Below are 23,853 nucleotides of genomic sequence, written 5' to 3'. Positions count from 1 at the left end.
GCGCGTGCGCGCGCCCCTGCGGCCGGGGGTGGAGGCCCCGTGCGTCCAGCTGCTCCGCTCGCCCCCTCCCCCCGCGCGCGTGCTTGGGGTCATCGCGGCCAGCCCCCTGCCTCCGGGCCGCGCGTTTACTGGCGTCCCGCCCCGCAGGCGTCTTCCACGTCGGTAGACGTGAGCCTCTCCCGGCGCTTACCGACAGTGTGAGTGCTCGGGTCTTCTCTTGTCGTGGCTCCGGGCAGAAGGGGTTCCCTCCCGCACCCCGCATGCCCGACGTTCTGGAACTTTCGTGCACGGAAGGGCGCGTGGCAGGACGCCCCGCCGTAGAAGTCCGTAGAAGCAAGGGGGGAGCTCGTCAGGGGCTCAGATGGCAGCGCCCTGGAACCAGCCCCCGGCGCGCTGCGGGCGGCCCGGGGCTCCGGCGCTGGCTGTCCTGCTCAGGGCTGCCTGCCTTCCAGGGCGCGCTGCGAGTCGCTGCCTCCGAGGAGCCCTCCGGGACGCTGGCCGCCCCCACAGGGCGTCGCCGGGCCGGGGGCCTCGTGTGGGGCCCCGTGGGGCCTGCGTCCCTTCCTGGCTCAGACTGCCCTGCGTGGTGGTGTTGGGTTCCCACTTCTCGGAGGGGGACGCTGAGGGTGGGGTCACACCCAGGTTCTGGCCTGCCTGCCTAGTCCCCTGGTGAGATGGGGCCTGAGTGAGTTTACGGGGTGTTGCGTTGCAGGGCGACTGCCCTGCCTGAATCGGTGCCATTTCCTGCTTGCTCCCAGCGCCAGGGTTGCAGAGTACCCCGATTGCGGTGGGGGCTGCGGAGGGCCCTAAGCTGCCCAGGGGACTTGTGTTAGGGTCCTGTGTCTCTGGCCCACCAGACCCTGTGGGCTCCCATGCAGGTGAGGGGCCCCTGCTCCCGGCCCAGGACTCCGGTGCCAGAGACAGGCGCTGCGACAGCGCAGGTGAACGGGCTGTTCTGAGCAGGCTGTGTCTGCCCCAGGGGTGCCAGGGACGGGACCGAGCTGGCAAGAACAGCCAAGGGTGTGTGCGGGGAGTGTGGAGGCGGCCAGGTGCCAGAGGCTGGGGCTCGATCTGGAGCAGCGGACGAGAGAGGAGCCCAGGGGCCCCGCGGCTCCCGACCCACTCCACATCCCTGGCGTGTTGAAACAGAACACTGGTCTGTGGATGCTGTTTGCCACTGGGCTGGCTCTCCCCTCTGGACGCTGGGCCTGGGAGCTCAGGCGGGACCCCGTCTGCGGAAGCTGTCTTCCGTATCTGTGGAGTGGGCTCAGGAGGCAGTCTGAGAGCGGTTGAATGACTGCCTGGTCAGATCCTGAGTCGCCTTCCCTGCCTTGTGGCTCCAGGCACGTCCTTCCAGCTCACAGAGCCTCATCTTGTCTTGTAGAATGGGGACAGTTCCCCAAGCTCCCTCCTGGGTCATTGGGAGGACACGTGGCGGCTACGGTACCAGCAGCTGTCATCTGAGGCATTGGGCCTTGTTTGGAGGCTGCTGACCTGGCAACTGCCCCGTGTCCTTACCCCTCCCCACGTCCTTACTTCTCCCCGCTTTTTTTAGCAGCTTCACTGAGGGGCAGTTCACCCATTTAAAACGGACAGATCTATGGTTTTTAGGACATTTGTGGGGTTGTGGAACTGTCATCACAGTCTTATTCCAGAACATTCCACCCGCCCCCCAAAAAAGCCCCGTCCCCATTAGTAGTCACACCCAGTCCCCCTTCCCCCGGCCCCCACCAGCCCCCTTCCCGTCCGTGGATGAGCCTGTTCCGGACATGTCACCCACGTGGACTCACACCCCGTGTGGCCTTCTGTGTCTGGTTCCCTCCCTGAGCATCGTGGGCTCGGGGTCCATCCCCGGGGCAGCGTGCGTGGGCGCCTTGCTCCTGTTCACGGCCGAGTAACATGCCTGCGCGTGGGGGACCGTGTGTGTATTTGTTCATCCATCGAAGGACACTCGGGCCGTGTGCGCACCTTCTGGCTGCCGGTGGATGCTCTGCCGTGAGCAGGCGTGTGCAGGCTTCTTTGTGGACGTGTGTTCTCCGTGCTCCTGGGCGTGTGGCTGGGCGTGGAGTGGAGCAGCTGCTGGCTGGACAGTGACTGCTGGGGTTTTTACCCACCCCACCTAGGAGCCGGCACCCCGGCCAGCAGTGTTCCAGTGGCAGGCTCCTTTACTTGTCACCTGTTTTGTTTTCATCGGACAGAGTTGTACTTTTGGAGGAGCAAGCGAGACGTGTATTTTGCCGTGGAGACTGGGAGCTTCTGCGGCCCATGAGGGCTGTGGGGTCCTGGGCATGGTGTGTGCTGGGAGCAGTCATTCAGAGTCGGCACCGTGGACCCTCCGGTGGGCCCTGCCTGGCACCGGGGGCCCTCTACGCCTTCCAGTCCTCGTGGCTGCCACCAGCGCCCCTGGTTCTGCGTGCTTACCAGACTGTAGCGTGAGCTCAGGACATAGCGCGGTGGGCGAGGATGTCCCGTGCCCTCCAGCAGGCCTGGCTGATGAATGCCCGCGGTTCTGTGCAGCAGAGGAGCGTACTGGGAGGCGCGTCGTGAAAGGTAGAAGCCCACAGTTGTCAGACAATTGCAGCCTTTCCCAGTCCACGGGGAGGGGCGGGGAGGGGGGCGGTCCACTGCAGGACGCCAGCAGGCCGTGTGGTCTGGGCACACAGTGGCAACAAGGATTCTCCAGAGTCACGTCGAGATGACCAGTAATTGAGGTCTGACGTTATCCGAGCTGGTCCCGACCGACAGGGACACAATGCGAGGTACGGACATAACGTGAAACATTCTAGAAGCCACCGTCCCAAAAAGTGCACAAAGAAACAGGTGAAATTAGTGTTGTCACCTGAGCACATGGCCAACGTGAAGACAGTTGACGAGACCGTTCGTGCTTTTTCTGAGTCTCCGAGACCCGGTGTGCCTGTTCACGGTGACACGTGTCACGGGGGACAAAGTTGTCAGTGACGGTTTAAGTTCTGCAAACCAAGAGTTGGCAGGATCTGAGCGCGAGCATGGCCGGTGATGCGTTCTCTGCGGGCCGAGCTCTCGGACGAGCCTTCAGATGCCGCACGCTCCTGGGACCTGGGACGGACTCCTCCGGCTCACCCGGGCCTTCTGCACCTGACGGATGATGCTCTGCTCCGATCTCTGTCTCCCACAGTCGGAGCCGTGCCGCGGAAGGACCCCGCCCCGGGCCTCATGGAGCAGCGTGGGGACGAGAAGACCCGGAGCCCCGAGCAAGAGCCCGAGCCGTGGCAAGCCCTCCCGGTCCTGTCCGAGCAGCAGTCCGAGGACGTGGAGCTGGTGCTGGCCTACGCCGCACCCATCCTCGACAAGCGCCAGACGTCACGCCTCCTCCGGGAGGTGTCGGCCGTCCACCCGCTGCGCGCCCAGCCTCACCTCAAGAGGGTGCGGCCCAGCCGCGATGCCCGCCGACCGCACGCGCTGGAGCTGCTGCTGTGCCTGGCGGGGCCGGCCGCAGGTGCCAGATCGCTCGCTGAGCTCCTCCCGCAGCCGGCCGTGGACCCCCGGGGCCTGGGGCAGCCCTTCCTGGTGCCGGTGCCAGCCCGGCCGCCCCTGACCAGGGGCCAGTTCGAGGAGGCGCGCGCCCACTGGCCCACATCCTTCCACGAGGATAGGCAGGTGACTCGCGCCTTGGCCGGGCGGCTGTTCTCCGCGCAGGAGCAGACGGCGATGCAGGGCCACATGGAGCGGGCTGTGTGGGCCGCGCGGCAGGCGGCGGCGCGGGGCCTGAGGGCAGTGGGGGCTGTGGTGGTGGACCCGTCCTCCGGCCACGTGCTGGCCACCGGCCACGACTGCAGCAACACGGCCAGCCCCCTGCTGCACGCCACCATGGTGTGCATTGACCTGGTGGCCCAGGGCCAGGGCCGGGGCGCCTATGACCTCGGCCCCTACCCTGCCTGCTCCTTCGCCCCAGCCCTCGCCCCCCTGGGCGTCCGCGTGGGCTCTGTGCGCAAGCTGGACGAGGACGGGGACGTGCGTGCGGACAGCCTGCCCTACGTGTGCACCGGCTACGACCTCTACGTCACCCGCGAGCCCTGTGCCATGTGTGCCATGGCCTTGGTGCACTCCCGCGTGCAGCGTGTCTTCTATGGGGCGCCCTCGCCCGACGGCGCCCTGGGTACCCGCTTCCGCATCCACGCCCGGCCTGATCTCAACCACCGCTTCCAGGTGTTCCGTGGGGTCCTGGAGGCCCAGTGCCGCCGGCTGGACCCTGGCTCGTAGGCGGCCGTGCCCGCTGCCTCTGGAGCTTGCCCTGCCGCCAGCGGCTCAGCCTCCCCTCAGGCCCCCCGGCAGGCCTCCGCCTCTCTCACCGTCGCCCAGGCGGCCGTGACCCTGCGGGTCAGTGTTAAGGACGACGCGCGTCTCCACCCCGAGGCCGGACCCCACGCTGTTCCTGCTGGTGTGTGGGGACGCGTTTCTGCCCCGACTGAGCTTTTCCCTGGGCTTGAGCTTCGTGGGGTCCAGCCTGGGCGGGGGGCTGGGCACTCGGACTTCTCCAGCCACCTTTTGCCCCAAGCCCGAGGGTCTGCCGGGACAGAATCCCCTCCGTCCCGGGTGTCAGGAGATGGCTCTGTTTGTGAAAATAAACAGCCCCAAACCAGGTTGGCGTCTGTTGACAGTGGCAGGGGACCATGGTGGCCGAGGGCACCTGGGTTGGGTGACCACTTCTGCCAAGGTTTGGGGTTTGTGCACGGGAAGGGGAGCTTCTGAGCCAAGTGGGGGAAGAGTGCCCCCTCTCCGGGCGCCTCCCTGCCTGTGTCCTGGGTCTGGAAGGGTGTGGCTGGCCAGTGGGTATTTACACAGGGGCACACCTGTCAGCCTGGAGTCAGCTCCCTGAAAGGCTTCTTCGGTTGTCGTCCCATTTCCCGTTCTTCATGGAGGGCGGGGCGGGGGGATGAGCCGCAGAGCCGTCAGCACTAGAACCAACGTGGGTTTGTCTGGCAGAGGTGCATTTTTGGATCGTGGGGCCACTGTGGGGCCCAGTTCATCCCTGCTCTGAGCCTCCTCTTGAGCCCTAGGGGTCTTCTCCCGGCCCACGCCAGCCCACAGGCCAGTGCCGTGGATGGGCAGTGGGGTGGCTGTGAGCCCACCAGGCGTGTGGGCACAGAGGACTGGGCCGGGCCAGAGAGGGTCTCCTGGGGAGGGGGCGTGGACCCTGGGAGCTAGTGTCGCTGGAACCTCGTTACATAGACTGGGTGAGGAAGTCGTCCATGGGTTTCCATCCCAGTGAGGCGGTCATGGCCACATGAGCCCGGCTTATGTCCTGGAGATGACAGTGCCCAGCACAGGGCCCTGAGGGAGCCGGCAGAGTCCCCGCAGGTGTACACGTCGGGAGCAGCCTGCTCTCCAGGGCTCCTCCGTGACGCCAGCTCACCTGGTTCCATGTAGGAAGGGCACCGGGTGCCAGGTGCGTCCCCAGCTGCCTCACTTGGGTTGTGGCGAGGTTGTCAGCTCTGTCAGCCTTGCAGGGAGAGAAGTGCAGACCAGAGAGGCTGTGTGACTTGTGTAATGTTCCACAGCAGTGAGCGCGGACCCCGTTCTCAGTGGCCCTGAGGAGGTGCGTGTAGCTGTTCATGGATAAAGAGGAAGTTTGGGGGGGTTGGGGACGAGGAGGCGGGACGAGGAGGTGGGGTGGGCCCACGGGGTCCCGGAAACGTTTTGGTTCCGGCCGGGTGTGTTTGGGGCAGCAGCCCGACCCCTCTCCTTCCAGCACAGACGCGGCCCGGGGGGCTCTGAAGGTGAGGTCTCTAGCTGCGGTTGCTGCTGGGCGCGCAGCTGGGGTCGGGGTCCCCTGACGGCCTCGGGGACCTCCTGACTATGGCTGTTTCCCCTCCAGGTGGCCGTAGGCTTCTGCCCCGCCCAGTTGTCACAGCGGAAATGTCTGGTGAGTGTCCCCCAGAGGCCCTGCAGCGGGGGATCCTCTGGGAAGTGTCCCCTAGTGGCCAGACCCACCCTAATGCCCCCCCCGGGGGGGGGCACACACCATTCTCCTCCTTGCATGGAGGGTACTGGGGTCACTTCCTCGCTCTGAGCCAGATGAGAGATAGATTCCCGTTTCCATGGCACTTGTCGGCCTGGCCAGGCTTTCTGCATTGGGGCCCACTTGGTCGTGGACGTCAACGTAACGTGTGAGGTGCGGGCATCTGGGGTCATACCTACACGCGTCAGATGACACTCTCACTCTCACGGTGTGCCCACCTCGTCCTGCTCGGAAGGAGGGATGGAGTGTGCAGGTAAAGTGAGGGCGGCCCTGGGGCCCCAAGGCCACGGTGAGGCGCCAGGAGTGCACACCGTCTGCGCACGGTCGCCCCACGCCCCTCCACCCCTGCCGTTCCAGCATCTGCCCCTGTACTCAGGTGGAGGGTGGGGTGGGGCTCCGGGTGCCCAAGTTCTAAGTGTGCACAGAATGTTGCTCCGGGGCTTCTTACCTGCCGAGAAAGCAGGGTTTCAGAGGGTGTGTGACTTGGGGGTGGGGTTCCCACCTCTGTGTCACAGTGTGTGCTAGCAGCCTGACCGCTGGAAGCATCGCCCCGTTCTTGCTGTGGGCTGCAGGAGGGGTGGGGGTCAGACGTTGGGAGGAGAGGGGTGCCGGGGGCCGCGGGCCAGGTGGGGTCCTCTTGGGGCCTTGGACAGGAGCCTTGAAGGGTAGTGACCGGTGACCGTGGCATGGAGGCTGGGAGTCCGTGCCGGGGAGGCCCTCCTCCCACGTCTGATCACGGGGGCTCGGAGCCGGCAAGCTCAGAGTGGGATCGACTCCCCTCTCTGCTCAGGCTTGGGACACGCTGTGGCTTCCTGTGTCACGTGGTAAATGCCTGTGGCCTCTCCATGGCCAGTAAGGTGTGGTCTGCCTCCACCTGTCCACCCCTCCGGCCCTGATCTCCCCACTGCCTCTCGATCAGCTGGCACTCAGACCAAGGCCAGAATGCACTGGCCTGTTTCTTTTGCTTTCTGGAGTGTTTATTTATTTATTTATTTTTATTTTTTTATATTTTTTAAAGATTTTATTTGTTTATCTGACAGAACAGGTACGCAGAGAGGCAGGCAGAGGGAGAGGGAGAAGCAGGCTCCCCGCTGAGCAGGGAGCCCGATGCGGGGCTCCATCCCAGGACCCTGGGATCATGACCCGAGCCGAAGGCAGCCGCCTAACCGACTGAGCCACCCAGGCGCCCCTGGAGCGTTTGTTTAACTAACAACTCTTGCAGTGAGGGGACTAGCCTGACGACTCTTTTTTTTTTTTTTTTTTTATTCGTTTGAGACATAGAGATACAGAGAGAGAGAGAGAACATGAGCAGGGAGAGAGGCAGAGGGAGAGGGAGAAGCAGGCTCCCCGCTGAGCCAGGAGCCCGATGGGGGGCTTGATCCCAGGACCCTGGGATCATGACCTGAGCCGAAGGCAGACGCTTAACCATCTGAGTCACCCAGGCGCCCCCTGACGACTCTTTTTAAGCAAGCTTCACACGCGGCATGGAGCCCAATGCAGGGCTTGAACTCACGACCCTGAGATCAAGAGCTGAGCTGAGATCAAGGGTCAGATGCTCAACTGACTGAGCCCCCCGGGCGCCCCTGCCCTCCTCTTAGAGCACAGCTAAGCAACCCCCCAGCACACACATCCCCGGTGCCCCCTTCCAACACGGACGCAGCATTTTCCAGCACGCCACACTTGCTCATTCATTGTGATTATTGTTGGTCTCCCCCTGGCCAGGAGGGCAGCCCCCCCCGTCTTTTGTTCACAGTCTGGTCCTCCGAGGTGCTCAGGAGACGTGTCCTGCCATAGGGGTGATGTTGTTGAAAGGCTGAGGGGTATTACTGACCATACTGTGCTGCAGGCTAAGTCCTGTCCCCAAAAGACGTGTTTAATCCTCACCCCTGTACCTGTGAAGTAGGGTTTTATTGCGAAGCAGAATCGTTGCGTGTATGTTAGTAAAGAGGAGCTCCTGCTGAAGGAGGGCAGCCATAATCCAACGACGGGTGTTCTCATAAAGACGCACAGGAGAGGTGGCCGCGTGACCACTGAGGCAGGCATGGGGTGATGGGGCTGCATGCCGAGGGACGCCTGGAGCCCCCAGGAGCTCGGAGAGCCAGGAGGGACTGTCCCCTGGAGCCTCCAAGGGAGCGTGGCCCTGCCCCACCTCGACCTCAGACTTCTGGGCTCCGGGACCGGGGAGAATAAAGTCCTGTGGTTGGAACCTCCTGGCTGGTGGTCATTTGTCAGAGCTGCCCCAGGAAGCTCATGCATTCAGAGTGCCAGAATCTTCTCTGGAGTCAGGTGTTAACGGTATTTGGCTCTGCCACCGAGTCTGCATGTCTTCTCTGGCTGCTCTCAGGAATCACCACGGCGGAGTGATTTAAACCACTTTTTTCTGGGGCGCCTGGGTGGCTCAGTCGGTTAAGCGTCTGCCTTCCACTCAGGTCATGATCCCGGGGTCCTGGGATCGAGCCCCGCGTCTGCTCAGTGGGGAGCCTGCTTCTCTCTGTTCTTCTCCCCCTCCCCCCATCTCCCTCTTCCTGCTCATGCTCTCTCTCTTTCAAATAAATAAATAAAATCTTAAAAAAAAAAATAAACCACATTTACCATTTCAAGTCGTGAAGTCAGAAGTCCTAGAACTCAGGCGCAGGCAGGGTTGGTTCCCCGCCCTCCGCCGGGCTCCAGCCTTTTCCTGGCCCGCGGCCCCCCTCCGTCCTCACCGCCAGCAGTGCGGGGTCTGCCCATCTCTGGGACTCCCACCCTCTGCCTCCCCCTCGTGAGGGCCTCGTGAGGACGCCGGGCCCCCGGGAACCCAGGGTCACCCCGTCCTCGGGGGCCCTGATAAGGTCCCCTCTGCTGCATGAGGGGACATGTCCGCAGGTTGAGGACAGGGACGGGGATGTGTTTGGGGCTGTCACTGAGGCTCCCCGCCTGGTTTCGTTCCCTGGTGTTTTCTGTCCTTGCAGAAAAGGAGAACAACTTCCCGCCGCTGCCCAAGTTCATCCCCCTGAAGCCCTGTTTCTACCAGAATATCTCTGACGAGATCCCCATCGAGCACCAGCTTCTGGTGAAGAGAATCTACCGGCTGTGGCTGTGTGAGCCCTGGGGCGGGGGCGGGGCCTCCCTGTGCACCACTCAGACCCCGGCCCGGGACAGCCCACACCACAAAGTTTGCCCGAATTTTGGGCTGAACCTCGCCTTTCTAATACAGTGATGTCCCGAGTCCTCCTCTGGCTCCGTGACTCCCATGCTGACCAGAGCCTCGACCCGGCTCCCCCGGCGGGTGGGGGGGGGTCCTGGCCTGCCGCCCTCTGTCCCCGCTCACCCTCCTCGCCCCCCTCTCCAGTCTACTGTGTCACCCTGGGGGTCAACCTTGTCGCCTGCCTGGCCTGGTGGATCGGTGGTGGCTCGGGGGCCAATGTTGGCCTGGCCTTGGTCTGGCTGCTGCTCTTCTCCCCCTGTGGCTACGTGTGCTGGTTCCGGCCTGTGTACAAAGCCTTCCGGTAAGTTGGGGCGTGGGGCGGGCTGCATCTCTGAGGGGGCCTCGGGGAGCGTCTGGTGTTCAGCACCGGCAGGAGCCAGACACCTGACCGCACGCTCGGGGCCTGCGCCTTCGCCGGCCTGGCGTCTTGCGCACGTGCCCAGAACCATTCTGTTGGGTTTGGGGACAGCTTATATCCAGGGGTGCAGACTACGGCCAATGAGGGCCTGTTCTGTCTTTTAGTAACTAACTCATTTGTCCGCTCACCTACTCGTAGCAGCGTTTCTGGTGTTTTCAAGGGGTTGTGGAACCATCATTTCTGTGTAGTTCCAGAACATTCCATCACCCCCAAGGCAACCCTGTCCCCGTCAGCTGTCACCCCCCAGCCCCGGCCCCCACGGGCCCCCTTCCCGTCTGTGGATGAGCCTGTTCTGGACGTGTCACCCACATGGGCTCACACCCCGTGTGGCCTTCTGTGTCTGGCTCCCTCCCTGAGCGTCGTGGGCTCGATGTCCGTCCCCGGGGCCGCGCGTGTGGGCGCCTCGCTCCTGCTCACGGCCGCGGGATGCTCCTCTCTGTGGACACTCGCCCCCAGCGGGCCCCCTGTTACTCAGGAGCTGCAGTGTTTGCCCCTAGATGGTTCCCGAATCCCGGGCTCTCAGAGTCCATCAGACAGTGTCCCTGAGGCCCTCCTTGGAGACAAGACCTAGAAACCCACGTGTGTGCTGGAACTAGACAGGCCGTTCCTCCAGGTTCTGGGCTGGCTCCGGCTGCCTCGCTCAGGAACGCGCGGGGCCTGCTGACGGCCTGCAAGCGCCCTGCCTCCTCCCACTGCCCTCAGGGTCCTGCAGGCCCCGTCCTGCTTCGGTGGCCTGCGCCGCGGCCCCTCGGCGGCTGCCCCCCGTTCTCCGGGGAGCATGCAGAGCCCCTTAAATCTGTGACACGCCTTCCCCCGGGTTAACCTCCAGCACCCACATGAGCGTCGTCGCTCGCACTGAGATCTCTCCGACCCCTTTGCAGCCAGGAAGCTGTTGGCGCAGTGTTTCCCAGAGAAGCCGTGTGGTGGCCCCGTAGAGTCCAAGCCCAGGCTGAGCAGCGTGGGATGGCGCGTTCGGGTTGGCGCCTCTGGGGAGGGTGGCAGCCCCGTCCCCGCTGGCCCTGCCACACGCGGGCAGCCGTGACAGCTGTTCTCTCTCTCTCTCTAGAGCCGACAGCTCCTTCAACTTCATGGCGTTCTTCTTCATCTTTGGAGCCCAGTTTGTCTTGACGGTCATCCAGGCGATCGGCTTCACGGGATGGGGTGCATGGTGAGCCAGGCCCCGGGGAGCCCAGGCTGCAGCGCAGGGGTGTGACGCGCGTTCACTGTGGGACAGCAGAGCCCGAGTCTCCCAGGGCGTAAGAGAAGGCGCGTGTGCCCTCGTGCGTGAGCTCTCGGGGCGGCACCCACGGGGCTGGGGCTGGGGTCTGCTGCCCACGCGCACTCGGGGCCTGCCCCTGAGGGTCCTGCCCGGGACGCACTCAGGGGCACCTGGAAGGCTGGGAAGTGGGCCTGGGGGGTGTCTGGGAGGAGCAGCTCAGCGGACAGCACAAGGGCCTCCCCAGGATGGCCTCCTGGGACACCGCCATCGAGGGAGAGCCGGTTTTCTGTTTGTTTTTAAGGTTTTATACCTAGTCCTGTGGTTGCTGTCACAGATTACAACAAGCTTAGTGATTTAAACAGTTATTTCACACTTTTGGGGTCAGGAGTCTGACGTGGGCCTCATGGAACCAAACCCCAGCGCGGGCAGGGCTGGTCCCCCCCGGGAGACCCGGCTCCGGCCTCTTCCTGGCCCGCGGCCCCCCCCCCCCCCCGCATCCTCACCCCCAGCAGCGTGGGGTCTGCCCATCTCTGGGACTCCCATCCTCTGCCTCCCTCTCCTGAGGACCTCGTGAGGACGCCGGGCCCCCCGGAAACCCAGGGTCACCCCCTCCTCGGGGCCGTGACAAGGTTCCCTCTGGGGACACATCCCAGGTCCCAGGACGAGAATGTGGGCACCCGTGGGGCTGCTGGCTGGCCGTGGGTCGTGTCTTTGGTGTCGAGTATCTTGTGGGCGACACGTGAGGCTGCGCGTGCGCGTGCTCGGCCTTGTCCGTGCTCTGGAGTCCTGTTTCTGCTCAGGTGTGCCCTGTGCGGCTTCTCGTTTGCCATCCCTTAGGGTGTTCGTGGCATCCTGAGCCTGCCCCTCGGCTCCTTCCTGTTGTCTGTTCTTTTCTGTGTTTTCCGTCCCCTTTTCAAAGTTTACGAGTCACCTTCTGCTCTCCCCTGGGATTGTTTCCAGCACAGCCTTCCCCTGTTGCTTCCTTCCTGCCCGGTGAGCAGATGAGGTCTGCGTGGACCCTCGGTATCGGGTTTCTTCTTGGCTGATGCCCTCCCAAATCTGGGTCTGGAGGGCCAGTGAAGGGCTGTCCTGGGGTCCCAGGCGCGGGGATGTGCCAGGAGGACCCCCAGGCTCAGCAGACGGTCGACCCCACGGCCGTGGTTTATACAGAGAGGACAGGAGGCCAAATGAGCTCAGGGCAGAGGCGTGGGGGGCGGGGGCGGGGACACCAGGCGCGAGCTTCCAGAGTCCTCTCCGGGGGTGTCCCACAGGACGCGCTTAGCTCCCCCCAAATGAGACGGGACCGCGTGTGTGAGGTGTGGTCTCCAGGGGGCCGGCAGAGACCCAGCGCCCGGTTCTCTGCGGGGGTCGGTCTCGCGGGCCCCACTGCCCGGCTTGGGTCCGGGACCCCAGACTCCGGGAGGGGAGCAGGCGCTCAGCCCGAACCTCGTGTCTGCACAGACGGTTCAGGGACCCGAGCCCCCCGGCAGCGAGGGTGGTGGGAGCCTGGAGTCGGTTCCAGACGCCGCCGAGGGCCAGCCTTGCGAGCCGCCCTCTGGGGAGGGAAGTCTCAGGCCTGCCATGCGAGCTCTTTTCTTCCCAGTGCCACCCCACCCTGGTTTCCACACTGGACAGGGGTGGTGTGCACCTTTTTCGGGGGTCGGCTTGCAGAAAGGGGACTTCAGGAGTTTTCCTTCTTGCTGGAATGCTGGCCAAACAGGGCAGGGGACAGGTGACCAACCAGCTGGTGAGCTTGGGCAAAGAGCTGCTCTGAAAGGTTTTTTTCTCCTGAAAAATCAGGAGGAGGAGAACACAGCACCTGCGGTCGGGGCTGTAGCCCTGTCTGCTCTCGTAAAAGCTTGTCATCGCTCTCGTTCTTTTGCTAGGTACTGGCCCGCACAGGTGGGGCGGGGCCACTGGGTGAGGGTCCGGGGAGGCCCCACTGGTCCCGAGCCCCTTGGCCTCCCCAGGGCTCGGTGCAGGGAGTGGGGACCCGGAGGAGCCGGCCTGCCAACCACATTCCCTTTGGAAGCCCAGCCCAGGGTCTTCCCGCCCTGCTGGCCCTTGGTGGGCGTCAGGCTCATCCTCAGAGGGCATGCTCCCAGGGCGCCTGAGTGCGTGAGACCACACTACTCTTCACGCCTGAGAAATCACCCTGGATTCCTTCACGCCTCCCTCTCACTTAAGTTGTGGCTTTTTTTTTTTTTTTTTTTTAAGATTTTATTTATTTATTTGAGAGAGAGAATGAGATAAAGAGCACGAGAGGGGGGAGAGGCAGAGGGAGAGGCAGACTCCCTGCTGAGCAGGGAGCCCGACGTGGGACTCCATCCCGGGACTCCAGGATCGTGACCTGAGCCGAAGGCAGTCGCCCAACCAACTGAGCCACCCAGGCGCCCTAAATTGTGGCTTTTTAAGTGGGCTTTTTAGGGGCGCCTGGCCAGCTCAGTCGGTGGAGCGTGCGACTCTTAACTCTCAAGGTTGTGAGTTCCAGCCCCATGTGGGGCGTGGAGCCTGCTTGAAAGTTTAAAAAATTAGAAAGAGAAAATCTTTAAATTACGATCTATTTATTTCTAAGCGATGTGTCTTGTGAGTGGGTTTATGATGACGCTCATGACATGCAGCCTATGGACGATCCCCTTGGGGGGCGGCGGCTGCATTCTCTTGGCCATCTCCTGGCAGAGGTCAAGAAAGGCTCTCCCCAGAGGAGCAGAGGAAGCTGGAAGAAGAGGTGCTGGTACAGGAGAGTCGTATGCTCTGACACCCCGTTTCCTGTGGGGTCTCTGGTTCACGCTCCAGGCATGTGTGTCCCCCATAGATTCGGTTACTTGGAGCGTGCCCAGTTCGGTTGCAGTGCTCCTTGGGGCAGAGGGGACCCCTGAGCTGCTTCCACCCCTCGTCCTGACTCTCCGGCCCCCAACCCTCAGACTGCTCCTGGAGCCTCCAGGGCAGGACCTCGGAGGGAGGGGCAGAGAGCAGCAGGAGGCTCTGGGGCCTGGGCCGAGCCCTGGGGTGAGGCCGGGGTGAGGGTGCCGACCTCCCCCCACAGCGGGGAGACGGTAGGAGGGACACCCGGTGCTGTGTACCTGGAGACGGGGAGTGACTGAGCCAGTTTTCATGTCGGGCCACTGTGGGGTTTTCAGGAAGGTGCAGAGACAGGACAGAGTGCGGTGGTCACACCTGTCGGCATCTGATGTCTTTGCCGCTCCCGGAGGTCAGTGCGGCCCTGGCGCTGCTGTCCTGGTGGCTGGCTGTCCTTGGAGCCCCCGCGTTTCCATGAATGTCCTTCTGTTCAGGATTCCACGTGGCGTTGAGCTACATTTTGCCTTGGCAGTACGTCCCGATGGGGTGTGCATGCTTCTGCGGGTCCGTTTCTCTCTCCGGCTCTCCCCAGTCTTTGCGCCCCTCCCTTCTTTCTAGTTGATTTATCGGAGAGGGAGGCTTCAACGTCCTGCATTTCCCTGCCGTTTGGTTTTTAGAATAATGGCTTTAGCGAGCTACACGGCACAGACCAGAAATTCGCTCTTAACGGTGAACAGCTCGGTGGTTTTAGTGCATCCACAAGGTTTTGCAACCATAGTTTCTATTTGGTTCAAGAATGTTCTGTCAACCCCAAAGTACCTTGCCCCCATCAGCCGTCACTCACCATTCTTCCCCCTCCCAGCCCATGGCCCCCACGAGCCCCCTTCCCGTCCGCGGATGAGCCTGTTCCGGACGTGTCACCCACGTGACTCACACCCCGCGTGGCCTTCCGTGTCCGGGTCCCTCCCTGAGCGTCCCCGCCCCCATCAACAGTCACTCCCCACCTTCTCCCCAGCCCCCGCCCCCCCGAGCCCCCTTCCTGTCCGTGGATGAGCCTGTTCCAGACGTGTCACCCACGTGGACTCACACCCCATGTGGCTTCTGTGTCTGGTTCCCTCCCTGAGCGTCGTGGGCGCCTCACTCCTGTCCGCGGCCGAGGGACGCTCCGGTGCATGGGGGACGCGCTGTGCTTCCATCCATGCCGATGGGCCGGGGGGGTCTAGGGGACGCGCTGTGCTCCTGTCCATGCCCATGGGCCCGGGGGTTCTGCGCGAGGCGCTCCTGTTAGCGCCTTCGCTGTGACACGTGTCTCCGCACGTTGTGTGTGCGCTAGCCGTGGGGCTGTTCAGGGACGCGGCCGCTGGCCTGACCAGTTGCCAGACTCCCTGGATCTCGCGTCTCCGCTCCATCTTTTCACATGCCCTGTTGTCCTCTCCCTGGTTCCAGCCCCACGAGCTCCGGCCTGAGCAGCTCTGGGGGAGCTCCTGGCGCCCCTCATTCCCTCCCTGAGCCCCGCCCTCCATCTCCTCGCCTCCCTGCATCCTCCCTGCTCCCTGCCACGGACGCCTTGGCCTCTTCCTGGTGCAGATGGTATGCAGCAGCCTCCGTCACTCACCCCGGTGTAGCTGGCGGGGGCCAGAGCCCGAGCGCTGTCGCCCAGGGTCGTACCTGAGATGTTTCTCGCCCTGGTCCTGCGGGGAGGCGGGTGCTGTGGAGCAGGCTCCGTGTCCCGCATTCCTGCCCGTGCGTGCCTTTACTTCCCCAGAGGCCACAGAGTTCAGGCTGGGGCCTCCGCCCGCCTGGCCCCTCCCCAGTGCCCCAGACCTGTTGGGAGGACACTAGTCCCCAAAGTGGTACCCCCCCACACACAGCCAGGGCTTCTGCCCTCCTGGGAGCCTCTGACCACCCAGCACCTGCCTGGGCCCTCCGGCTGCCTGGCTGTACCTCACACCGACTCCCTGACCCAGTTGAGGCCCCCCAGTGGCTTTCCCAGCCCCCCCAGGCTGAGTGGGATCGGGCGGCGGTCCGTCCCCAGTGCCTAGCACAGAATGAGGCTGCGGCCCAGGGGCTCCTTGGCTGTCCCCACGTAGGCACTTGGGTGGGGAGGACACGCAGCTTCCCTTCCGTTTGGAGCGTGGCATGGTTTCTGGAAGATGCTTACAGGAAACCCATGCGTGCTGAGTGCACCCCAGTACTTGCCCTGCTACCCAAGGCGGGAACAGACGCTCTCACGCAAGCGCAGGCAGCCTCCAGAGACACAGGGCTTGGCCTTGTGTGAACTGGGCGGCTGCAGGTGCGTCACGGCTCCGGCGTGGGGCGTGGCAGGGTTCCCATGGGGGCGGCTGGACACAACCTTCTGCTTCTCGGGGTTGACGCTCCTGCGGGGCTCTGGGTGGCAGTGTGTGTGTGGCCGTGGGGGCTGGAACAGCCCGGGTGAACGGGGGCCTGGCTGGCTGATCTGTGGATGTGGCCGCGTGGCGGGCTCCTGGAACAGAGGGACGCCCGCAGGACAGCCGGGATGCCTGAATAAAGCACGTGGGTTAGTTAATGATAGCGAACTAGCGCTAACTTCCAGGTTACTGTACATTCTTCTAAGTCCCTGGAGGTCGAGCTGTGTATTTTTATTACCTGTTCAGAAAAATAAAATCCCAAAATACACTTATCTCCCACCTCTCACCCCAAGAGGCAAGTGTGGGTGTTCGTCCACACGTGTACAGGACAGAACAGGTCCCGTGGGGTCTTGCTGTGCTGACTCCTCTTTAACTCTTTTCCCCTCTCGCTTCCTCAACACCTGCTCGGCATGCCGTCGAGTGGCTGTGGCACCCCGGACATCTGTGTTCTTTGCAGCCGGTGAACACTGAGGATGCTCCCGGGTTTTCACGAAGACAAGGAATTCTGGGGCATGAATTCTTAGGAGGAGGAGAGCTGGGTGCAGGAAATGAGCACGTAGGGCTTTTTTTTTAAAAAGATTTTATTTATTTATTTGACAGAGAGAGAGAGTGAGAGCAGGAACACAAGCGAGGGAGGTGGGAGAGGGAGAAGCAGGCCTCCGGCAGAGCAGGGAGCCCGATGCGGGGCTCGATCCCAGCACCCCGGGATCATGACCTGAGCCAAAGGCAGATGCCTAACCATCTGAGCCACCCAGGCGCCCCGAGCACGTAGGGCTTTTTGTAGATAACTGCCACTGTCCCCGCAGAGGGACATGCTCCCACCAGGGCAGGGTTCCTCTCCTCAGCCCCTTGCACACACCACACTCGCCTGCGTGGCAGGGGAACGCAGAGACCCCGTTCTAACATGTTTTCCTCGTTGCTGGGTTTGAGCATCGTTTCGTGTGTTCACTGGTCCCTGCAAGTTCTCGTACCAATTGCCCATTTCCTTGCTAAGCATTTATTTTTTTTGTTGTTGATTTGTTGGTGCTCTTTACATATAGAGGATGCTGGGCCCTTGTTTGGTCGACGTGCTGGCACCCATGCTCTCTCTTGCCCCTTGCAGTGGTTGGCTGGCGGCAATCGGGTTTTTCCAGACCAGTGTTGGAGCTGCTGTGGTCATGCTGCTTCCAGCCATCATGTTCTCCATGTCAGCTGCCATGATGGCCATCGCGATCATAAAGGTAAGGCCTCTGGGTCCTGGGACTGCCAGCATCTTCCCATGCATCCCGTCGCCTGAGTCCCCGAGTTCTGGGGGCTCATCTCATCCCTGTTTTAGGAGCGAGAGACTGAATGTCCCGGAACGAGCTGACCTCTATTCAGGCAGGCTTGGGGAAGCAGCATGGTGTGGGCGGCTGATGACCACACCCGCCTTTGGGCACCACCCGCCAGAGGCCCCAGCACGTGTGTGGCCCCGGGTGTGCTCCACGCTGCCCGATTTGGCCACCACTAGACACTTGCCGCCCCATACAGTTAAATTCACATTAAGTAAAATTAAGTAAAACTGAAAACCCAGGGGCATCCGCTACACCCACGTCATCTCAAGTGTTTGCTGGCTGCGTGGGGCTGGTGGGCCGTCTCCACCATCACGGAAAGTTCTTGTGGGCAGTACGGCCCCGGGTGCTTGGAGACTGCAGCAGAACGCTCGTTCTGCAGAAGCTGGTGGGCAGCCGTGGGCTGTCCCGGGGGTGGACACCAGGCCTGCAGCCCTCAGGTGTTGGTCAGAGCCTGTGGATGTGCGTGGAGTCCCCACGGGAAAGCAGAGGGACGGGGCGTCACTCCAGCATTGGGCCCCAGCATGGGCTGTGTGGTGGGCTGTGATTGGATCTCTTTAGCCCTTTGCCACAAGATTCTAGCTTTGAAAGCCCGTTTTCTGGCTTAGTAGGCTTTCTCCCCCTGCACCCGGCTGTGTGGGAAGACAGGAGCATTGTTCCACGCCCCCCATATGTGCACCCCAAAGGCTTTCAACTGTGTGGACAGTCGGGGGCGGGGGGGGACTGCAGAAACCACAAAGGAGACACTGAATGAATCTAAACACGGTTCCGGGATCAAGCCCACACAGGAGCCGACTGTTTCCAATCGGGGACTTCTGTTCAGCAAACATTCTAAATTAGAAAGCAAATACTAACTGAAAATGCCTATAGGGCTAGAGAGGAAAGATTTGTGGACTCAAATAGAGTGTGTTTTTCCTAAACAGTGGGAGGACCCCTGTGTCCATCCCTGGGACCAGGCCCAGGCGCGGGGATGTGCCAGGAGGACCCCCAGGGCTCAGCAGACGGTCGACCCCACGGCCGTGGTTTATACAGAGAGGACAGGAGGCCAAATGAGCTCAGGGCAGAGGCGTGGGGGGCGGGGGCGGGGACACCAGGCGCGAGCTTCCAGAGTCCTCTCCGGGGGTGTCCCACAGGACGCGCTTAGCTCCCCCCAAATGAGACGGGACCGCGTGTGTGAGGTGTGGTCTCCAGGGGGCCGGCAGAGACCCAGCGCCCGGTTCTCTGCGGGGGTCGGTCTCGCGGGCCCCACTGCCCGGCTTGGGCCCGGACCCCAGACTCCGGGAGGGGAGCAGGCGCTCAGCCCGAACCTCGTGTCTGCACAGACGGTTCAGGGACCCGAGCCCCCCGGCAGCGAGGGTGGTGGGAGCCCGGAGTCCGGTTCCAGACGCCGCCGAGGGCCAGCCTTGCGAGCCGCCCTCTGGGGAGGGAAGTCTCAGGCCCGCCGTGCGAGCTTTCTCTTGAACACCCCCTACTCCCACCGAGAGGGGTCGGAGAGACATATTTAATAGTCATGCAGGAGAAGAAAGATCCCTGTGAGAAACGGGGAAAGCATTCAGCTTCACTGGTCATTAAGAGCGTCCAGTTAAAATGCCATTTTTCACTTGCTGAGTTTTCCAGAACTTCTAGCGTTTCTAGCACTGCCCCATGTTCCCCGAGGTGCCGTGGGGAGTCAGTCCTTCCTGGGGGCGTCTTCCTAGGAGACTGGGCCACGTATGGTATGCGAGTGTCAGGTGGGTGGCCCGAGAGCCCAGCCCCGGAGCTGGGGCGGAAAGCAGTGCTGGTGGCCACGCACGTCAGCAGCGGGGGGACCGTGGTCGTAGATCAGGGCGGGGCCCTCTGAGTCCGCCATGTCGGCTTCGGTGCATTTTCTAACGTGTCTGCCAAGATGTTTCTGTGACTTCTGTCATTCACCCAAGACGGTCTGCTTTAAACACAAGCAGGTCTCTTGTCGCCACACACAGGCTCAGTTTGGGTTCTCTCCTCTGCCTTCCCATCCTCTGCCCTGCAGGTGCACAGGATCTATCGGGGGGCTGGCGGAAGCTTCCAGAAGGCGCAGACCGAGTGGAACACGGGCGCTTGGCGGAACCCACCGTCCCGAGAGGCTCAGTACAACAACTTCTCGGGAAATACCCTGCCCGAGTACCCTACTGTGCCCAGCTACCCGGCAGCCGGCAGCCAGTGGCCGTAGAGGGGCTGGTTAGCCCCGCTGCCCGCCCCCCTCCCCTCCCCCGGCCAGGGCGGCGGAGCCTGCGAGCACTCGGGGACCCGCACTTGTGTTCGTCTTGTCTTTGGCAGTGAGGTCCTCGCAAGCGCCACCCAGAAACCGTCCAGCCTGTGCTGCCCAGCAGGACGGCTCCCATGCTGCACAGCACACCCCTCCTCTGGAGGTCTCGGGCCGCCCTCAGGCCTCCCCGGGGAGAAGGGGCAGCAGGCCGGCTGCCTGCCTTCCAGAGCTGATGGCACGGAGAGGGACTCCGCCAGGGCGTCACCCTCAGCCCTTCTCCTCCCCTCCTTCCTGTCCCCGTGGGCGACGGAGGGGCTTGGTTGGGTCCTCCGTGTTCTTGTCCTCTGTGTCCTGTCCACCTGCAGCCAGAGGGCTCTTGTGGACGGCCCTGCGGGGTCGGCCAGAGGCCGATGAGCCACCTGGGCACCATGATCTGAGCCCCTGTCCCTCTGTCCGTCTGCCCGCTGGGCTCTGTGTGGGGCCATTGGCCTTCCTGCCCACAATGGCTCTCTCCGTGGGAACGTCGAGGGGACCCCTGTCGAGATCTGAAGGCTGGGGCGGAACCCCTTTGGGGGGGATGGGGGCCGTGGGGATCTGAAGGCTGGGGCGGGACCCCTTTGGGATCTCCCCTCTGCAGACGCAGAGAAAGCCTCAGGAGCGGGCAGAGTGGGTGGGCCGGGCCGCTCGGAGCCCGCGGCCACGCAGCCCTCGCTTGAGCTGCAGGAAGCAGGAGACTGGGTTTCTTGAGAGTGGCCTTCTAGAATTTAAGATGTGACAAACCTGTGCCTTAGTGAGCAATCTAAACGACACGTCACCTCCCTCCGGCTCTCGTAGCTCCTGAGACAAAGGACTGGAATGTTCCGTGGGGATCTCGGTAGCACGCCTGTGAGCTGACCGGCCGGAAGAGCCCTCGTCGTTTCCTAGCCCTTGCTGGCCAGGCGCCCCAGGCGCCCCGAATGCTGCCTCTCGGCTCCCGGCTGGCTGTCTCGGGGTAGGACAGGGACCCTCTGCGTCATACACTGCCACACGGGACGCCGGTCTCTCCAGAAGCCCCAACCAGGCAGCCCTGTTCTTTGCTCTCCACACCCACGCTTGCTTACTTTGGCTGCTCATGCTGGGCGCCGTGTGGTGTCCAAAGGTGGCTGTGGTTCCTGAGGACGTGCCTGGGCCTGGGTCCCCTCAGTCTCAAGCCGTGGGTCTCCCGGGTGTCCCTGAACGCCCCCTAGCCAGCCTCTGCGACCGAGAGGCGTGCGCTGCACTGACCGTGGGGTCAAGTCCCCTGCTGCGCACGGGACTGAGCAGGTGTGGCCCCAGGTAGGAGAACCGCACGCACATCCGCCTTTGTTACTTCGTAGTGGGTTTTGTTATGGGAGGGTATCCTGGAAATAAATACCATAGTCCTTCCTGCATCGCGGGGCCTCTGCGGGGCTGTTGGGGCATGCGAGTCTGTGGCCCTAGCCCCACGCTGCCCCTGCCTGTGACCGTGCCCCGCACAGCGTCGCCCTCGTGTACTGTGAGCCATCACAGTGCGTTTCCTTCATGCTTTTCCTTTCAGTCAGCTTGCTTTTTTTATGCTCCACTGTTTTAACTTGAAAAAGGGAAGTGTACAGAAAATGAGAAACCAGCATCACTTGCCGCAAACGAAAAAATGGTAGACATGGCTGCAAGAGAAACAGGAGGGCCTCGCAGAAGCCCAGCTGCAGGGGCCTCCCCAGGGCTCACGGCCTGGACACCCCACGTGGACACGGGAGGGAGGGCGGGACGCTTTGCCACCACAGGAAGGAGACTAGATCCACAGAGAGAAACCAGACCAAACCCCAAGCAAACGGCATGGGTTGCATTGTGTCCCCCCCCCCCCCAGCCCCCCACAGATTCACATGTTGACATCCCAGTGCCCAGCAGATCAGGACGGGAAATTATTTGGAAATGGGGCGGTCGCAAGGGTACTTAGTTAAGGTGAGTAGGGCGGGCCCTAAAGCGATGACAGCTGTCCTTACAAAAAGGCGACATGTGGACCCAGACAGGCAGGCAGAAACCCCATGAAGACGGGGCCGATGCTTCTACAGGCCAAGGCACACCGAGATGACCGGTGACCTCCCCCCGTGAGCTGGGGAGCCTGGGACAGGTTCTTCCTCAGCAGGAACCAGCCCTGCAACATTTCTTGGGCTGTGTGCTCCTGAACTGTGAGGGTTGGGTTAAGGCGGCCCCAGGAAGCACCCCCAGATGCTAGAGCAGCGAACAAGGAGGTGGGGTGGGGTGGGGTGTGCTGTGGGGATGCACCTGTCAACGTGTGGGACGCAGATTGCAGGGGTGGACGGGGAGCGGGTGTCCCTTGGCTGGGCGGGGGGACCGGACTGGCGACAGGGCAGGAAGGGGGGAAAGAGGGCCCGGGTGCAGGGATGTGTGTGCCCTGAGCTCCCAGGTGACCTGTAAGGACGCAGGTTGGGGCTGGAGTTGAGAGACCAAGGCTCAAGTTGAGAAAGGGACCCTTTGTGTGGGCGGCCGCGTCAAAGAACCGCGGACTGAGGGTTGAAGCCACAGGGGTCTCTCCTCCCACCTTCTGGGGGGCGGAGCTGGGATCCACAGCAGGATGCTGGCGGCATCACCTATGACCACGGGACTGGGGGGGCTCAGCGCTCCTGCATCCTGGGGGCCAGATGTCTGAGCTGTCGGTGTTCACGGGGCGGCGTCCCCTCTGCAGGCTCCAGGGAAGGGCCCTCCCTGCCTCTCCCAGCTGAATACTAATACTCTATTAGAATTTAAGACAAAATTTAAAAACATTTGTTAATGTCATCTAAAAATCTGTACATTGCACTTCAACATTAAAAAAATAACTTTTTTTTTTTAGAAAAAGGGGTGAGTGGCATTCTTCATTTTTGCAGAGAGGGTGGCTGGGTTCTCTCTGTTGTGACCTCTTTGGGCCCAATGTAAAGATTGGGGGCAAAAGGTTTATCAGGGAGACAAGCGCGCAGGGGTCAGTAGGGAGGCGTCAATGAGCTGGTCACAGCCGCAGGCAGTCGAGGCTCAGTCCCTCTGGGACCCTTCGGAAGGCACAGACCTGTCTCAGGCTGTCCGTCCTTGTTTGGGGCTTGGAGGGCCTGGGCTCTGCCCTCAGGTGGAGCGCAGTGGGTGCTGGTCTGTGTGCGTGTATGGATGTGTGCATACCTCTGTGTGTTTTGTGACAAGTTGAATTGTGTACCCTTCTGTTCATATGTTGAAGTCCTAGCCCCCAGGACCCCAGGAGGTGACCTTCTTTGGAAACAGGGTCATCGAAGGAGTAATTTTTCAAGGTAAGGTGAGACCATAAGGCGTAGAGTGGTTCCAACCCAATATGACAATAAAAAGGGGACACGTGGGCCCAGACAGGCAGGGAGAAGCCCCGTGAAGCTGGGGGAGCCTGGGACAGGTTCTCCCTCAGCAGGAACCAACCCTGCAACCCCTTGTCCTCGGACAGGTACGGGGGCCTGGAATCTCCACATATCTTTTCGGGGACCACAGTTCAACCTGTAACAATGGCCGATCTGGGTCCACATCTGTGGGAGTTTCCTGGGACTGCCACATCCAAGTACCACAAACTGGGTGGCCTGAAACAATTCATCCTCCTAAATTCTGGAACCCAGAAGCCTGAAATCAAGGTGTTGCGGGGCCACGCTCCCTCCGGAGGCTCCAGGGGAGGGTCCTTCCAGCTTCTCCCAGCTCCTGGGGCTCTAGAAGTCCCTCGGCCTGTGGCTGACCCCCTCCAGTGTCCACTCTCTCTTCGTTGTTTTCCTCCTTTTTTAAAAAAAAAGATTTGGGGCACCTGGGTGGCTCAGTCCTTAAGCGTCTGCCTTCAGCTCAGGTCATGATCCCGGGGTCCTGGGATCGAGCCCCGCGTCAGGCTCCCTGCTCAGCCTGCTCAGCCAGGAGCCTGCTTCTCCCTCTCCCACTCCCCCTGCTTGTGTTCCTTCTCTCGCTGTGTCTCTCTGTCTCTCTGTCAAAATAAAATCTTTTTTTAAAAAAATTCATTTTAGAGAGAGTGAGTACGCGTGGGGGAGGGGCAGAGGGTGGGGCTGAGGGTGAGAATCTCCAGCCGACACAGCGCAGAGCCTGACGAGGGGCTCGATCCCAGGACCAGAGATCATGACCTGAGCCCCATCTGAGTCAGGTGCTTCACCGACTGAGCCACTCAGTCGCCCCGCGTATCTTCTTCTTCTAACAACACCAGCTGTTAAGTTAGAGCCCACCTTAATCCAGCTGACCTCGTCTGAATTCAACTCATCACCTCCGCAGAGACCCTATTTCCGAATAAGGTCCCCTTTTTAAAAAAAA

General features: G+C 62.1%; 2 protein-coding genes across 2 annotated transcripts in view; both read left to right on the top strand.

Moving 5' to 3' along the window:
* The window catches only part of SCAMP4 (secretory carrier membrane protein 4), a 22,966-nt gene extending 574 nt beyond the window's left edge, over positions 1–22,392 (top strand). Inside the window, exons 2-7 of the mRNA XM_021705058.1 lie at positions 5,855–5,902; positions 8,950–9,078; positions 9,330–9,486; positions 10,670–10,771; positions 17,114–17,231; positions 19,330–22,392. Coding sequence (XP_021560733.1) covers positions 5,896–5,902; positions 8,950–9,078; positions 9,330–9,486; positions 10,670–10,771; positions 17,114–17,231; positions 19,330–19,509 — 693 coding nt within the window. The 5' untranslated portion in view covers positions 5,855–5,895 and the 3' untranslated portion in view covers positions 19,510–22,392. The remainder of the gene's footprint in view (positions 1–5,854; positions 5,903–8,949; positions 9,079–9,329; positions 9,487–10,669; positions 10,772–17,113; positions 17,232–19,329) is intronic.
* On the top strand, positions 3,122–4,301 carry ADAT3 (adenosine deaminase tRNA specific 3). Its single transcript, XM_021705056.1, is given in 2 exon segments — positions 3,122–3,157; positions 3,160–4,301. Coding segments are annotated over 2 exon segments (1,116 nt in total). The 3' UTR covers positions 4,240–4,301.
* Positions 22,393–23,853: the final 1,461 nt, after the last annotated feature.

Source organism: Neomonachus schauinslandi, chromosome 1, assembly GCF_002201575.2.
Source record: "Neomonachus schauinslandi chromosome 1, ASM220157v2, whole genome shotgun sequence".
In the NCBI taxonomy this organism is placed as follows: Eukaryota; Metazoa; Chordata; class Mammalia; order Carnivora; family Phocidae; genus Neomonachus; species Neomonachus schauinslandi.
Note: the sequence above shows the minus strand (reverse complement) of the source record. Positions and strands in the feature narration are given on the sequence as shown.